We start from the raw sequence: 17,937 nt of genomic DNA, 5'->3' as shown, positions 1-17,937 counted from the left end.
AACCCTCCAACCCTGGCAACATTCTTGTAAATCTTTTCTGAATCCTTTCAAGTTTCACAACATCTTTCTGTTAGGAAGGAGACCAGAATTGAATGCAATATTCCAACAGTGGCCTAACCAATGTCCTGTACAGTCAAACATGACCTCCCAACTCCTGTACTCAATACTCTGACCAAACTTCAGCCTTCTTCACTATCCTATCTACCTGTGACTCCACTTTCAAGGAGCTATGAACCTGCACTCCAAGGTCTCTTTGTTCAGCAACATTCCCTAGGACCTTACCATTAAGTGTATAAGTCCTGCTAAGATATGCTTTCCCAAAATCAGCACTTCACATTTATCTGAATTAAACTCCATCTGCCACTTCTCAGCCCATTGGTCCATCTGGTCAAGATCCTGTTGTAATCTGAGGTAACCCTGGTTAGTGGGGCAGAGAGTGTGGAAAGGTTCAGGAATATAGTTCAGGCACATGGATAACTATGTTAAATGGATAACTATGAGGAGGGGTAATCAAAGCAGGACCGAGGGTGTTGTACTTAATGGCACACAGTCTATTAAACAAGGTGAATGAGCTTGTAGTGCAGATTTAAATTAGCAGGTATGATGTTGTGGCTGCAAAGGGATCTGGGCTGGAAACTAAATATCCACGGACAGGCGGACAGACAGGGTTGACTTGTTAGTAAGGAATGCAACTAGCAAAATAGACCCTGATGCGAGTTATGTACAAGCCTCCTGGAAGAGTTAGGATTTGGGGCATGTAAGAAAGGCACTACCACAATAGTAATGGGGGATTTCAATGTGTGAATGGACAGGGAACATTAGGTTGTTGGCAGATCCTTAAAACAGAGAATTTGTGGAATGTCTACAAGATGGCGTTTTTTGGAGCAGCTTGTAGTAGACCCCACTAGAGAACAGTCAGTAATATGTAATGAGACAAAATTGATTAGGGAGCTTAAGGTGAAGGAACCTTCGGGGCCAATCACGATAATGGCTACACTTCATTGTGCAGTTTGATGGGGAGAAGATGGAATCACATGTTACTGTACTACAGGGACAACGGTGTAGCATCAGTGGGAGCAGGGTAATTCCTCAGGTCAATTTGGGAGGCACAGCAAAAATTCATCCCAAGGAAGAAGCATACTAAGGGAAGGATGAGGTAACCATGGCTGACAGGGAAATCAGGAACAGCATAAAGGCAAAATGAAAAGCATTAAACATGGTGAAGATGAGTGGGAAGGTAGAGGACTGAGAAGCATTTAAAACCCAGCAGAGAAATCTTTAAAAAAAACTAAATAATAGGGGAGAAGATGAAATCTGAGGAGAAAGTTACCTGGTAATACGAAAGAAGATTGCAAAAGTAGAGTTTAGATATATAAAAGGTGAGAGAGATGCAAGAGTGAGCATTGCACTGCTGGAAAATGAGGCTGGAGAAGTCATGTTGGGAAAAGAAATGGCAAACAATCTGAAGAGGTACTTTATATTAGTTTTCACAGAGGGAGACCCAGCAGCATAAAAGCATTTCAAAACAGTCAGGTGCAGAGTTAAGTGTGGTGGCCAACAATAGGGAGAAGATATTGGGAAGCTGAAAGGTCTGAAGTTGGATAAATGACCCAGAGCAAAGAGGTGGCAGATGGAATACCGTTTGGGGAAGTGTGAGGATATGTACTTGGGTAGGAAGAATCGAGGTGTAGACTATTTTCTAAATGGGGAATGACTTTAGAAAACGGAAGCACAAAGTGATTAGGGAATGCCGGTTTAGGATTCTCTTAAGGTTAATGTGTAGTGGGCAGTTAGGAAGGCAAATACAATGGTAGCATTTGTGGGAACGTTTTTCTCTGATAGGGAATGAAAATTTGGGAGGCAGGCAAGATGCAGACGAGTGGAAGCTTATTCCTGCAGAAACCAGTTAAAGCAAGGAGAGGGTCAAAGGATCTTCCCTGAATCTGGCCTCAATGTACGAAATCAATGATTCGCTTAATCTTTGGCTCAAATCAGAGGATAGATCAATGACACACCCTAATTTGTTCAGTAAAAAACAGCATTTTTATACATTTGTGTATAATATTGATCACACACAACATGGTTACAGCCCTTCTCTCATAATCCATACTCCTAATTCAGTAAAACACCTAATTAATGATGGGCATTTCTTTGTCCAGACTTAGGTCCTCATGATCTCATGGCTTTTGACAGGCTCTATTATCTCAAGACATTGGGATCTTTCTATGCATCCTGTTCATTTGCATTACAAAGTTTATTGCTGTACTCCTTCAGCCCTCTCAGGCTGGCTTGCTCTGAGGAGATGGTTTGAATTCAATTATTTATTGCATCTTGTGTGCTGTTTTTATCAAATTCAGTTATTACTCTGATATTCCCCACCATCCTAATTGTGCATGCAAAAATACAAAAGACAGTTAGTTTTGACTAGTTGCTGTCAGACTTGTAATATTGATTTCTGTTAGGAAGTTAGTTAGAAAGTGTAAGGTTAAATACAGCTTTTCCTACGCTTAGTACTTTGGGCTTTAAGCAATCTATTTTGTTCAGGAGGCAGGATGGTATTTCCTGAAGCTAATTACGTCTAAATGCTTTTTAAAATTCTTTTATTAAGTGTTGATTTTTTTTAAAGCTAAAACTATCCTTATGATTCCCAAGGGAATTTCTAACTAGAATCAATTGCAGAATAATTCATTTCAAAGAAACAACTACAAAATAACTAACTATTGTCCTGGTGATGATTTAAGGAGGTGACTGGGCTTATCTCATGCTTGGTGTTCATTCATTCACTGGGCAATTACTTTTGGATTAATGAAGGCTCGAATCAGTTGCTTGACTATTTTAAAGACATGCCCTTGATCAGTACTGTCTGGAATGGAGTACAGAGGGAAGGCACAAGCTTGACATGCCTACCTCGCTGCTATTTAGGGGATTTGAATGGTGAATGAACAACCCTTCAAGAACTTCTAAACATCGGAGCAATGATTAACTGTGTTCCTGGCAAATGGGTGCAGGCTGTGTCCAACCACTATTTCCATCATGTATATCTGCGATACATTACAAATTCGGCATGCTTATCTTAAGAAGTGATGATGCATCATTCTGCAGAAACTTTACTGATGCTCTATCCACTATCCAGAAAGATATCAGGAAAGGTTTTATTCGTGCCAGCAGCGACAGTGCAGTCTGAGCTGCATGTACACATCTGTTCTAGTGTTTTTCCGTTCTGCAGCAGGAGTTCACCTAATCCATCAACATGGGATTCCTTTCACAGAGTCCATGCTGTAAGAGACTTTGAGCCGCAGTATGGCTGGCCACAATGTTCATGTTTGCAAACATTTCTATAAAACGATCGTTGGCAATTCTTGCTCCTGCATCAGTTAGAAACATATCACTTGACCCAAGATTTGTGTTCATGTTTCGTTAGTTGGCTTCTCTAACTATTAGCAGCAGTAAATATTTGCAGTTATCTTTTGAGCTGTTTCCAACAATTCCTTCCTGCCTAACACCCATCTCTTCTGTCTAAAAACAATCTCCTTGAAATAGGGAGTTGGTTTGTATATTCCATCTGCTGAATATATGCTTTGCATATTTGATAAGGGTGGCACAGTGGTTAGCACTGCTGCCTCACAGCGCCAGAGACCCAGGTTCAATTCCCCCCTCAGGCAACTGTCTGTGTGGAGTTTGCACATTCTCCACGTGTCTGCGTGGGTTTCTTCCGGGTGCTCCGGTTTCCTCCCACAGTCCAAAAATGTGCAGGTCAGGTAAATTGGCCAGGCTAAATTGCCCATAGTGTTAGGTGAAGGTAAAATGTAGGGGAATGGCTCTGGGTGGGTTGCTCTTCGGAGGGTCGGTGTGGACTTGTTGGGCTAAAGGGAGTGTTTCCACACTGTAAGTAATCTAACCTAAAAAAAACCTGTCCATAGTCTTTCATCTCTAGACTGGCTTGAATCCAGTCCATTCATTAAACTATTAATTTCAGCTCAGACTGTCTTTTGTTTAATCCACGTCAGTTTAATGAAACGTTGCCAACTCACCTTTGTTAGGAAATTCCAGTGGCATTTCTCAATCAGTGCATTTGGTGCCTTTTTAAAAGGATTCCAGTCCATGGAAGTCCCAGGAAATAGGAAATTAACAGGAAGGTCACATTAAATTAGCATATGGAATTGAGAGATCTATAGTCCATATTGTTATGATCCCAGTTGATGGTATGTCATGCCACACATGATTTTATAAACCTCTATATAGTCATCCCTCAATTTTCTATGCTCCAGGAAACAAAATTCTAGCTGACCCAGCCTCTCCTTGTAACTCAAACTTTTCAGTCTTGGTAACACCCTGGTGAATCCTTTCTGTAACCCCTCCAATGTAATAACATTCTTCCTATAGCAGAGTTACCAGAATTGAACACAGTGCTCCAAATGTGGCCTCACCAACATCCTATTCAACCTCAGCATGATGTTCTGAAGCTGTCAGGAAGAAGATGCAATCAATTATCAGCTGGCAATATTTCCGCCAAAACCATTTATCAACACATTGTGTGACATCAATCCTGGGATTGCAATCCTTCATTCTGGGCAAGCTGAAGAGACCTCTCCTATTCAGAATCATGGGTGCAGGCGACATCAGCTTTTTCAGGCTCATCCCCATGAATTGTTTTCAGTTGATTACTGTTTACTGTTTATGTGTGAGAAATATACCACAGACAGGTCTGGCTCCGGATCGCCACTTCTCCAACAAACAGAACAGTCCATCATGATCCCCACCCCCTGCGAGGGGTTGGGATCATGACCCAATTCCATCTGACTCACCGATCGCCCGCCTGCCTGCCCCTGAAGATCTGGATCCCCGGGAAGGGCCTCGCCGTTCCCCGATCGGTCAAATCAACACTAGCAGCTCGGTCTGGTTCAGCAAGATTTCACAATTTATTACGACACTAGGCATAGGTTATCCAGCAACACAGGGGTTAAGCACCCCTCTGTGTACTCTGAAAAAGCTGCACACTTTAGCTTAAAACACAGACAACTTTTATAGGTCTCTTAACAAACGGAACAGCCTTAATTGCAAAATTAACCCAATAAAATGAAATAAAATGACAAATAGACATAAAATTATGCCAATGATATTTCCTAGGAACTGACTTCTTTTGTGCGTCTTTATTTCTGGGACACCTGGTTTCCAAGGTCAATTTAGGACACTTTAATAATATCATATCTTACTTTGTTAATTCATACAATGAACAGGACATCGTTTGCTAATCTCTTTCAATAGTTCAGGAATGCAGTTTTCAGCAGAGTTAGATGCCATTATAAACGGAATTGTTAATTTACTTCGAGAAGCCATTTTGTTATGTTACTTTATGTTACTTGCATTAAGAAGCCATTTTGTAGTTCGTAAAAGCATACATTAATTAGTTGCTCCTGACAACAGGCTAAATCCAGATTTTAGATCCTCATCTCTCCCTTTGATCATTCCATGACCACACCATAGGCTGTGAGGGTATTAAGTAGATCAATCCAATCGAATGGACGCCAGAGACTGCCATACTTACTCCTCCTCTGGGGAGGAAGTAGGGGTAGGCAATGGCGTCTCCTCATCTTCATTTGAGTGGAGAAGAAGCATTTTCTGAGTGAAACCGAAACTGTCAATAGAAGTTAGTATTTTAGCAATAATACACTTAACAATAGCAATGCCAACAAAATACCAACTAAAACAATAGCAGCATACATAGCCATATTTATCAGCCAGTTGTACCATGAGCCAAAACCCCAATCTCCCCATCCCGCGCCCTCAGTTGGCTGATGTTATCTACATGCCTGGTAATATTCTTGATGAGGCCAGTGACCCCCCCCCACCCCCGATGCATTTGCCTTTGACTATGGCACAAACTCCACCTTCTTTGGCGAGTATGTAGTCGCGAAGTACCGGTTTGTTGAAAAAATAGGCGTAATTCTGAAAGCATGTCCCTAACTCCTGTTAAGGCAGCAGTCATCTCATTACCCAAGAGGGTGAGAGTGTAAATGAGAGAATTTCAGTTTCGATGGCTAATACTTCCTGCAGAAAAAAATACTGAGAAATGCATACCCCAGAGAGTGAGCCTTAGTGGTGCTCGAAGCCTTTGGATTCTTCCAATTTGCGCAGAATTCAGATGAGACTGAATGTTTGACAGGGAAATCGGTAATTGGACAGGGAACCATGGTCGGAAAGAGTGTTCCTACAGCTACAGTACGGGAAGTGCCTATTTCATTAAGGATAAGGAAATTGGTTGCTTTGCCTTGGCTGAAAAAAGATTTAGAATAAATGATGGAGGGAGCTTCCCAATAAGAAGCGGGCCTGTGTTTGTGACTTCCCGGAACATATGGATAGTCCATGGCTACAAAGTACGACTGTCCTGAGCATTTGGGGTGAAAGCTGTTCAATAGAAAGAGATGGGTTATTGTCCCAGAATGATTCCTTCCATCCCGCAATTAGGAAGATGTGGGTGCCATTAGGGGTCTCATAATGAAGGTGGGTGCTATCACCCATTCCACAAAGGGCCTGAATACCAGCGATAACAGAGACACACTCTTCCCCAAGCCATCCGCATGAGATGCGAGGTCCTGCAGAGGAGCAATGGCAATTGGTACATTTGTTCATTGCACAGGGAATAGTCTTGGGCACATTAATGTAAATCCACCCCCATCCTTTACCATTGTAAAAATTCAGATAAGCTACCCTGGACTTATTGGAAGAAGTCCATAAGCAGCTAGCAGGTGGGGATAAGTAATAATCAAATGACATGTTATGTCCAGTAAATGCTTTAGAAGCGTTCCATACTCCTTCGTTGGGATTCGGGAGGGGAAAAGGGGTCAGACAGTCTTTTGCTGAAGTAAGGGCATAACAGACCACTTCATCCTGGCCAAATATTTGACTGTGACTTTGGAGAAACAAATTGTTAGTGAAAGGTAACATTTCCCCATCTTCTCTGTTGCGACGTGACCTATTTGAATGGGGACAATGCTTACCAGGGTTGCCCATTGCACAACTGAAATCAAACTGGCACACAACACCTTTGCAGGGTAAAGACCACTTAGACTTGTTCTGTAAATGGACTGTCTAATCTTGTTGATGCAATTGACCACTGCAACAGTCATTCTTGGTAATGTTCACGCATCGAAATAGATTGTATAGAGTCTCTGGTTGCCCTGGATCATACAGGTAAACTGTCCCTTCTTGTGCACCAATGCTGGCAATGGCAAGAACATACAGCAGGGCAAGATCTTTCATCATCATCTATCCCCCCCTTGCAAGGGGCTCGTCTGATGAACTTGCAATGGTGGAGGTGCACAGTGACCTATTAGCAGTGGGGGTGATGGGGAGAACCTGGAAGGGCCCCTCCCATCGTGGTTGGAGACCGCAGAGTGTCCATTGTAATAGAGTATAAACCATTTCCTCCTTGTCGAACTGTATACAAAATATACATAATCAACTAAAATAGGTCGCAGCAAAGAAGGAACACAAACTCATCCATTAGGGGTCACCCACATTTTGGTTTGTGTATCGAGGGAGTATCCTACTTGAGGCCATAATTTGTGATCTTCAGCAGGGGCTTACCCTATGATTTCTGCACCTTACCCAGGTCTGGCATACTTGTCCTTATACTGTGTCTAACTGGGTTTTGCTGGGGATCCAATGGGACCAGAAGTTTGGGGTGTAAGGCTGCCTGCATGGCGGCTACATCCACCTGCCCTCTACTTTGGAAACAGTATCAGTTTCCTTGACATGAGCCGAACATCTTGATAACTGCCAGATTGATTGGACAAAACAACATTACCAAAATGCTGCCCCTTGGGGGCTAAAAACCTTCAATGTTCCCACAAGACTCCAAAATCATGGATCATATAAAAGCACAATAAAGACATAGTGTACATTAGTAGATTTTCCTTTTCCTCGGTCACAAGCATGTCGATTCCTCATGTTAGCTCCGAGGTAACATTAAAGACATATCACTCCCCAGTGGCCACTTTTCAACTGTTAAAGCAAGGGCCAGCCATTTGTCCTTGGGAGATTTTGCTGTCTTGTTCCCAGTCTCAAAGGTGGAATGCTGGGGCCTGCATGTTCCCCTTCTCAGTGTCCCCTCGGGAAAAGGTTGCTCAGCGATGGTCATTGGGTGAGCACCTGAGGAAGGTTCTGCCCCCAGTGGGTATCCTGATTTCATCAACCCGATCAGGGCTGGCATATGGTATTTGGGATTTTCCTTGCTGTTAAGTTCAGCAGCAACACCACATTTTACGGTATCTAGGAGAAATGGCTATGAGGTCCTACTCTCGCGAACTAATTTAATGCTCCAGTATGCCCCTGCTCTGAATCCAACCATCCTGTTCCCTGTCCATGACTATCCCGCTGGTGATCACGACTGCACACACAGTCCGTGAGGTTGTTACTCCACATCTGACCTCTCTGAAACCCCGCTTAAGAACCCTGACATGATCCTCTTCACTGATGGCTCCTCCTTTCACACCTCAGGTCACCACATGTCAGCCAGCTGTGTGGTTTGCACCCCTTCTGAAACTCTCAAAGCAGCTGCACTACCAGACAGGACTTCTGCTCAGTTGGTGAGCTATTTGCCCTTACCAGAGCCTGTGATCTCGTTGACAAATGATCTGTTAATGTTTACACTGATTCCCGATATGTGTTTGGGGTAGTCCATGATTTTGGGGCCTTGTGGAAACATAGAGGCTTTATCACTTCCTCTGGATGACCCTTGCTCATTAACAACCATTTCCAGGCCATCATGCTCCCGTCCGGGGTAGCCACTGATTGCCCCTTTAATCACCTACAGGTGGATTTTGTGCACATGCCAGCCAGACAAGGTTTTAAGTCCATGCCACTCATTGTTGACATGTTTTCCAAATGGATAGGTTTCCCCACTAGGTAAGATGATGCTAGGATGTTGGTTAAATGTCTCATGAAAGACATGATTCCTAGATTTGGAATTCTGGGAGGCATTAACAGTGACAGAGGCACTCATTTCACTTCCGCAATTACTGAGCATGTGAGCAAAGCACTAGGCGGCGCATGGAATTATCACCTCCCATACCAATCTCAGTCCTCGGGTATGGTGGAATGGATGAATGGCACCCTCAAGACCACCTTAACAAAGATCTCACAAGACTCTGGGCTGCCATGGCTGGAGGCTGTACCATTGGCTCTCTATACCATAAGGAACCAGGTCAATAGAATCACTGGACTGATCCCATTTGGAGGTATTAATGGGTTGCCCAATGCCCAGTGGGACATGACACCCTAAACATTCTGTGGATACGGCAGCACGTTTGACACAACAGGCTTGAAGGGCAGAATGGCCTACCCCTGCACCTATTGTCTATTGTCTAATAGATTCTAGTTAGAAATTCTCTTGGGAATCATAAGGATAGTTTTTAGCATTGAAAAAATCAACACTTAATAAAAGCATTTTAAAAAATGTGAAAGTTAATGAGCTTCAGGAAATACCATCCTGCCCCCTGAACAAAATAGATTGCTTAAAGCCCAAAGTACTAAGCGTGGGAAAAGCTGCATTTAACCTTACACTTTCTAACTAACTTCCTAACAGAAATCAATATTACAAGTCTGACAGCAACTAGTCGAAACTAACTGTCTTTTGCATTGCATAATTAGGATGGTGGGGAATATCAGAGTAATAACTGATTTTGATAAAGACAGCACATGGGATACAATAAATAATCGAATTCAAACCATCTCCTCAGAGCAAGCCAGCCTGAGAGGCCTGAAGGAGTACAGCAATAAATTTTGTAATGCAAATGAACGGGATGCACAGAAAGATCCCAATGTCTCGAGATAATGATACCTGTCAAAAGCCATGAGATCATGAGTACCTAAGGCTGGGGACAGAAATGCCAATCATTAATCAGGTGGATTATGAGGGAAGGGCTGTAACCATATTGTGTGTGATCAATATTATACAGAATGTATAAAAATACTGTTTTTTACTGAACAAGTTAGGGTGTGTCATTGATCGATCCTCTGATTTGAGCCAAAGATTAAGTGAATCATTGATTTCGTACATTGAGGCCAGATTCAGGGAAGATCCTTTGACCCTCTCCTTGCTTTAACTTGTTTCTGCAGGAATAAGCTTCCACTCGTCTGCATCTTGCCTGCCTCCCGAATTTTCATTCCCTATCAGGGAAAAACGTTCCCACAAATGCTACCATTGTATTTGCCTTCCTAACTGCCCACTACACATTAACCTTAAGAGAATCCTGAACCGGCATTCCCTAATCACTTTGTGCTTCCGTTTTCTAAAGTCTTTCCCCATTTAGAAAATAGTCTACACCTCAATTCTTCCTACCCAAGTACATATCCTCACACTTCCCCAAACGGTATTCCATTTGCCACTTCTTTGCTCTGGGTGATTTATCCAACTTCAGACCTTTCAGCTTCCCAATATCTTCTCCCTATTGTTGGCCACCACACTTAACTTTGCGCCTGACTGTTTTGAAATGATTTTATGCTGCTGGGTCTCCCTCTGTGAAAACTGATATAAAGTACCTCTTCAGTTTGTTTGCCATTTCAGTTTGTAGCTTGTCGTCCGCATGTGTGGCTACAAAAGGATAGCTGGTTGTGTCGTTTCATGGCTAGTTGGTGTTCATGGATACGGATCGTTAGCTGTCTTCCTGTTTGTCCTATGTAGTGTTTTGACCCATCGTATCGCTACCAGGGACACCATCACATAAACTGGCTAAAAAACTACAACAGAAACTGAAACACCTAATCAGCGGATCTAGACACTGTAAACAGTCAACACAGGAATTCTTGGATATCATCAGAAATATACACATAGACGAGGAAGAAATTATGGTCTCATTCGTTGTAACGGCACTGTTCATCTCTATCGACAAAACCCTAGCCAGAGAAACAATAGCCAACCTGCTGGACATACAGAACAGACAACAAGACGGGGAACCTATCAACAAAGACTGCATACAGACCAAGTCCTGAACTATGAAAGCAACCACCCCAACACACACAAAAGAAGTTGCATCAAGACACTGTTCAAAAGGGCCACAACACACTGCAATACACCAGAACTGCAAAAAGAGGAAGAACACCTCTACAATGTATTCGCCAAAAACGGATACCCCTGAAATTTCATCAACAGATGCCTAAGGGAAAGACAACGGAATGAGGACATGCCACAACCCAAAGGACTAGCCACGTTACCATACATCAAGAACATTTCTGAACTGACAGCCAGACTACTGCAACCACTAGGACTCATAACAGCACACAAACCAACGGCCACTCTCAGACAACACCTCACCAGGACAAATGACCCAGTACCCAGCATGAGCAAAACCAATGTAGTGTACAAAATCCCAAGGAACCAACCCCCAATCACTACATAGGACAAACAGGAAAACAGCTAACGGTCCGTATCCATGAACACCAACTAGCCACGAAACGACATGACCAGCTATCCTTAGTAGCCACACACGCCGATGACAAGCAACATGAGTTCGACTGGGACAACACTACTATTATAGGACAAGCCAAACAGAGAACAGCCAGGGAATTCCTAGAGGCATGGAAGCCATCCGCAGATTCTATCAACAAACACATCGACCTGGACCCAATATATCGGCCACTGCAGCGGACAGCTGGAACTGACAACCGGAAGCGGCAGACACAAACCACTATAAATGCCGGACGAGACATCACAGAAACGCTTCACAGGAGGCTCCCAAGCACTGAGAATGTCACCTAGACAGGGGACGAAACATCTGCAACACAAATTCCCAGCTCGGCGAACAGAATCTGCACCTGACTGTTTTGAAATGTTGTTATGCTGCTGGGGTCTCCCTCTGTGAAAACTGATATAAAGTATCTCTTCAGATTGTTTGCCATTTCTTTTCCCAACGTGACTTCTCCAGCCTCATTTTCCAGCAGTGCAATGCTCACTCTTGCATCTCTCTCACCTATTATATATCTAAACTCTACTTTTGCAATCTTCTTCCGTATTACCAGGAAACTTTCCCCTCAGATTTCATCTTCTCCCCTATTATTTAGTTTTTTTAAAGATTCCTCTGCTGGGATTTAAAGGCTTCTCAGTCCTCTACCTTCCCACTCATCTTCACCATGTTTAATGCTTTTCATTTTGCCTTTATGCTGCCCCTGATTTCCCTGTCAGCCATGGTTACCTCATCCTCCCATTAGTATGCTTTTTCCTTGGGATGAATTTCTGCTGTGCCTCCCAAATTGACCTGAGGAATTACCCTGCTCCCACAGATGCTACACCGTTGTCCCTGTAGTACAGTAACATGTGATTCCTTCTTCTCCCCTTCAAGCTGCATGGTGAAGTGTAGCACATTATGGCCATTGTCCCCAAAGGTTCCTTCAACTTAAGCTCCCTAATCAATTTTGCCTCATTACATATCACCCCAAATCCAAAACTGACTGTTCTCTAGCTACAAGTTACCCCAAAAAACGCTATCTTGTAGACATTCCACAAATTCTCTGTTTTAAGGATCTGCCCATAACCTGATGTTCCCTGTCCATTCATACATTGAAATCCCCCATCAAACTGCACAATGAAGTGTAGCCATTATTGTGATTGGCCCCGAAGGTTCCTTCACCTTAAGCTCCCTAATCAATTTTGCCTCATTACATATCACTGACTGTTCTCTAGTGGGGTCTACTACAAGCTGCTCCAAAAAACGCCATCTTGTAGACATTCCACAAATTCTCTGTTTTAAGGATCTGCCAACAACCTGATGTTCCCTGTCCACTCACACATTGAAATCCCCCATTACTATTGTGGTAGTGCCTTTCTTACATGCCCCAAATCCTAACTCTTCCAGGAAGCATGTACATAACTCGCTTCAGGGTCTATTTTCCTCTGTGGTTTCTCAATTTTACCACACAGATTCTACACTTTCCAGAGTATTTCATTTCTTGCTATCAATTTAATTTCTTTCCTTACCAACAAGTCAATCCTGCTCGTCTGCCTGTCTGTGGATATTTAGTTCCCAGCCCGGATCCCTTTGCAGGCATATCTGCACCCACAACCATACCTGCTTTTTGCAAGGTTAGTGAAGGTTTGTAGCTCAGGTTGAGGTTTAGGGTGTAGGTTTGCTCGCTGAGCTGTAGGTTTGATATCCAGACGTTTCATTACCTGGCTAGGTAACATCATCAGTGGCGACCTCCAAGTGAAGCCACTGCTAATTTAAATCTGCACTACAAGCTCATTCACCTTGTTTTGTAGACTGTGTGCCATTGAGTACAACACCCTCAGTCCTGCCTTGATTACCCCTCCTCATAGTCATCTCTTTAGCTGCTGTGCCTGCACTATATTCCTGAACTTTTCCACACTTTCTGCCTCATTAATAATCTCTGCTGAGCTCTCCCCTCTCCACTTAACCCTTTCCATAATTTTCCATGCAACTCAACATCCCTCTGCAAACCATAGAGGATAGTCAAATTGATAGCTGTCACCAATCAATGAACTCCTTTGATATCATTTTTTTTTGCGCCGGGTCCCCAACTTAGGCTTCAGTGTATCTTGTCTAAAGAAAAGTTAAAATCTGAGTCAAAAGACTGCAAAGAAAAAGCACCTAATTCCACTCTGCACCCGAATCCCTACACCATCTCCAAATCCCAGACCTGTACATTCACTCAGCCTGTGTCCCACTCTGGATGTGATCTCTTCTTCCTGACCATATGAAGCTGACTGAATTTTAATCACAATGACCGAAAATTAACTGAACATTTTTGGGAGCAGTCATGTGACAGTTTTAACTTAACGGTATTCCCTCTTACTGCATAGCAGTTTGCATCTCAAAATGTGACCTAAAATCGCCATCTAGCGGCAAATCATAAAATCACAGACTGACTCACTGCAGCTGACATTATTCGTCATGATTCGGAGATGCCGGTGTTGGACTGGGGTGTACAAAGTTAAAAATCACACAACACCAGGTTATAGTTCAACAGGTTTAATTGGAAGCACACTAGCTTTCGGAGCGACGCTCCTTCATCAGGTGATTCATCAGGAACGTGACAGGCGCTTGGAAGTACTCAAGGACGCCTTCATAAGAACGGGGTATGATGCTCAACTCATTGACCAACTCTGTGCCAAAAGTGAAATCAGGAGGGCTAAAAGGGGACACAGGATGGCATTGACAGTACATGAAGGGCAAAAGGGTAACTAGGGAGACACTAGTGCGTCTTAAAGATCAACAAGATCGTTTATGTGTGGAGCCACAGGAGGTAGGTGAGGTTCTAATTGAATATTTCTCATATTATTTACTACTGAGAAAGGTATGGATGCTGAGGAACCTGGGGAAGTAAATAGTGCTGTCTTGAAGACTACTATTATGACTCAGTGTAAACCCCTCTGCTAATTTAAACCAGCAACACAGATAAGGTTCACCCCGTTCTGTAATCTGTTAAAATTCGAGAGGCAAAAAACTATCCCGGAGGTCACTATTTAAAGTAAAAATTAACAACTTTATTCTTTAAGTCCAATAGAGAATATTTGTGGGAGAATTGTCAGATTTCTTTTCAGCCATTTTGTCATATATTAAAAGCCTGAAAACCATTTTGAATCTCACCTTAGTGCCTGCTTACTAAAAGCCTGTGTTTCCCATGCCCAACTAAGATGGTTGGCCTTACGGCTGTACTGATACCTGACAAACGAATTCTTTCCTTGCATGGGACCATTCCTCTCTTTGCAAGGACCTATTGTATACTCACACCTGCTTATCAGCTACTAACTGACACTGTCCAGACATTACGTGACTGAAGCTAATGACTGGGCAAGGTCCCTAACTTGCTCATTATCCTGCAATTAACAGTTTGCTAATTGTTAAATGATTATATAATCATGCAACTCTCTGTATCTCGTCAGAGTGACTTGTGACCATTCGGTCAACTTGACTCTCCTTGTGAGCTCACGATTAAACTTGTGTGAGATATGTCACGTCTAAATTGGACTGCTATGAGCGAGTCACCCACTGCATAATTTATTTCTATCCCCAACAGTTGGTGTAGCTAGCAGGACTTCTACTTCATGAGGTATCCTGGAACCTGTTATATTTTGTCCTCTAGCCTGTTGAGTACCTCCCTGAGTCGGCCGAAATTGCGGCAAAACGGGAGAGGAAAAGTGACCACAGTGGGCAGGTAAACCTTGAACCACAAGCGAGAGTGAGTGGGATTTGATTGTGGCGACAGAGGCTAGATTTAGTTTAGTGATCCTTGAGCCATGAACCAGACTGTGGTGCTAGAGGTGACTAGTTTTAGGTTAGTGATCCTTAGTCATCTGATAAAGATTGAGCTTTATTTTGGTAAACCTTGAACCACAGGCTAGTTGGGCTGTGGCAACAGACATTAAGTTTTGGAGTTGCTCCAAAGTGTTTCCCTGGCAGTTTGTGGCCGTTTCTCCTCTAAGCCAACAAGCTTGAGAAGGGAACTGGGTTCCTTTGTAGCTACAGCTGTGAGACTCTGGCGAGATTGGGTGGAAGGACACCACGCCAGACCTTGTAACTAATTCAGTGGCGTCCACCTTGAGAGATTGACCAGGATCCTGATATTTGTTGTCTGTCTCAGCTTCTCTGCTGTCTCTGTCTTTTGGCTTGGCTTGCTTCGCTTTGTTACTTTGTTTTGTTCGTTTGCTCTATTTGACCAATATACAGATCAATGGGATTGCAACTTTCGCCAGTGATGAGCTGATCCCGGGGATGAGATTACCTCGTTCTGATGAGCAGGGTGGCCCACAATCTTTCGCTCCCTTGAAAAGGACACAGCAGCTCCATAGTAAATACGCGAAGTGCAAGAATGAGGTGGGAGAACCGCTGGTACCTCCGAGTTCACCAGCTGACATTGTTTGGTGGGAGACTGCCGACAGTCATGGAGTCATAGAGATGTACAACATGGAAACAGATCCTTCGGTCCAACTTGTCCATGCTGTGGGATATAGCACAAGCAGTGTTACTTCTGCAATCATAATTACTTATGCAAGGTAAATGAACTCACACCAGTGTAACAAGAACAAACCACAATCAAGAAGTCATGAGGTCATAAGGTCATAACAAGTAAGGGAAACAGATGGTGGTGAAGGAGGATATACCTAACAATGGACCACAGCAGGATGTGGTCAAACGGCCTTGTGAGGCCAGAGATAAACATTTTGTCACAGACAAGGCTGGATGAGTTCAGAGATGAACAGCCGGGTTTAGATTAGAAACAGATGTAAACAGGGGAGGAGCAATGGGAGGAGAGAAGAGAAACTAGTTACATAAATATTGTGTACTTGTTGAATTCAGTGTGTGTGTCCCTGCCTTGTGGACAGTGGACACTGCACCCCTCTTGCAAGAGCGTAATAAATGACACTACTGATTCAGAAAATGTCTCGGACTGAAATTATTGAAGTGAGTGAGCTTTATTTCTCACAATTGGGGGTTTCGTCCGGGATATTCTTCCATCACTGGGGGGAGTGGCTGGCTCTGTACACTGGGAAGACACTTGCGTTCCTGATTGACGAGCGGTCTCGTGTCCCGGTTTGGTCCGTTCCCTTGGGCGACTGGTACAAATCCCACAAGAGAGACATCTGAATCAGACAGTGAAATAGGTTGATAGGAAATACGGCAAAAAGGGGCCAGGCAACTCTATGCACAGACCCAGGTAAGAAAATTGACTTTTAAGTACTGCCTTGGTGGCCGGGATTGAGTTTTAGTAGTTAATAAGGGACTAACGAAGGAACTCAATATTGGCAGTGCAATGGCTAAGGAAAAAGCCTCCGGGAAAACAAAAGGAAAAAAAAAGGAAATGGAAATGGAGGTGGGGTCCCTTACAACATCCCTCCAGAAAGTCCGTTGGGGAGGATGTTGTGGCATTGGAAAAATAATACTTGCACAAGGGAAAAAGATAGGAAAAAAAGGATTAAATATTGTTGCTTTGTATGGACTAAGGAATCAATTCTTCAACCCGCCGTCTACTGGCCAAAGTACGGGTCGGACGAAGACCGGGTTTGTAAATATTTGAATTTATATGTCAATGAGAAACAGCCTTACAGTCAGGAGGAATCAGATTATGCTTCAAGTCGGAAGGGCTAGGAGCTGAAGGGCTAATGAGGGTACACTTTGTAACTAAATCATGGCCAGACATTCAGAAAAAAACATTCAAAAGATAGAAGGGTGGAGTGAGGAGCACCTAGAGGTGTTGTTGTGGGAAGCTCAAAGTGTCTGTGAGATACGGTGTGTGTGTGTGAGAGAGAGAGAGAGAGAGGAAAGAGCTGTACAGCTGGTAGAAAGTTTAACCCTTTGTGATTCGGTTTGAATGCACACTTGTTTGTCGGTGATTGAGTGTTTGTGCTTTGTTCCCTGGAGCTTGAGATCAAGGACTGTTTTGAATCTGATTTTTATTATGGAAATTTAACATGATTTCCTTTTAAGGTTAAGGATTTTACAGGGATTATGAAATAAAATGTTAACTCCTGTTCTTTTTACAGGTCATGACTGCCTTACCATCAGTTTCTAACTAATCTCTTTTGTCCTTACATAAAAGCGATTTATGGAGGACAGTTGAAGTTTCAGTTCAACATTAGATTGTAGTAAAAAAATCCTATGGTTAAAATCTATGATCTCGGATTTGGCCATTGTTCATGCATTAGAAGTTTTTTTTTAACTTGAATCGAGAAATCCTTTTAAGGCAGCTCCAATTATTTTACAACCTATAGCATTGTGATTGAGCAATGATTGGTCAGGACTACTTAAGAAAACTAATTTTGGATTTAAATTAAGAGACTAAAACTGGGTAATTTTAGTAGATTTTAAAGTTGGGAACTGTATGCATTTTACATTTTAAATATTAAATACTGAATAAATGAATTTACAATATATAAATATATATCTACAAGTAAGGTTCCAAAATGTATAGTCAGGAACAGGC

The 17,937-nt window shown here is 42.9% G+C and overlaps 1 protein-coding gene across 8 annotated transcripts in view; it reads left to right on the top strand.

Moving 5' to 3' along the window:
- The window catches only part of LOC122560512, a 30,585-nt gene that overhangs the window by 10,153 nt on the left and 2,495 nt on the right, over nucleotides 1-17,937 (top strand). For 3 of the 8 annotated variants that reach the window (XM_043711182.1, XM_043711181.1, XM_043711180.1), the window contains exons 1-2: nucleotides 14,082-14,259; nucleotides 15,684-16,009. In XM_043711182.1, the coding sequence (XP_043567117.1) occupies nucleotides 14,179-14,259; nucleotides 15,684-16,009 (407 nt within the window). In that variant the 5' untranslated portion in view covers nucleotides 14,082-14,178. The other 5 variants (XM_043711185.1, XM_043711183.1, XM_043711184.1 and 2 more) reach the window with 4 other exon arrangements.

This window comes from Chiloscyllium plagiosum, chromosome 21 (genome assembly GCF_004010195.1).
Source record: "Chiloscyllium plagiosum isolate BGI_BamShark_2017 chromosome 21, ASM401019v2, whole genome shotgun sequence".
Lineage (NCBI taxonomy): Eukaryota > Metazoa > Chordata > Chondrichthyes > Orectolobiformes > Hemiscylliidae > Chiloscyllium > Chiloscyllium plagiosum.
This window is presented reverse-complemented; position numbering and strand designations above follow the sequence as displayed.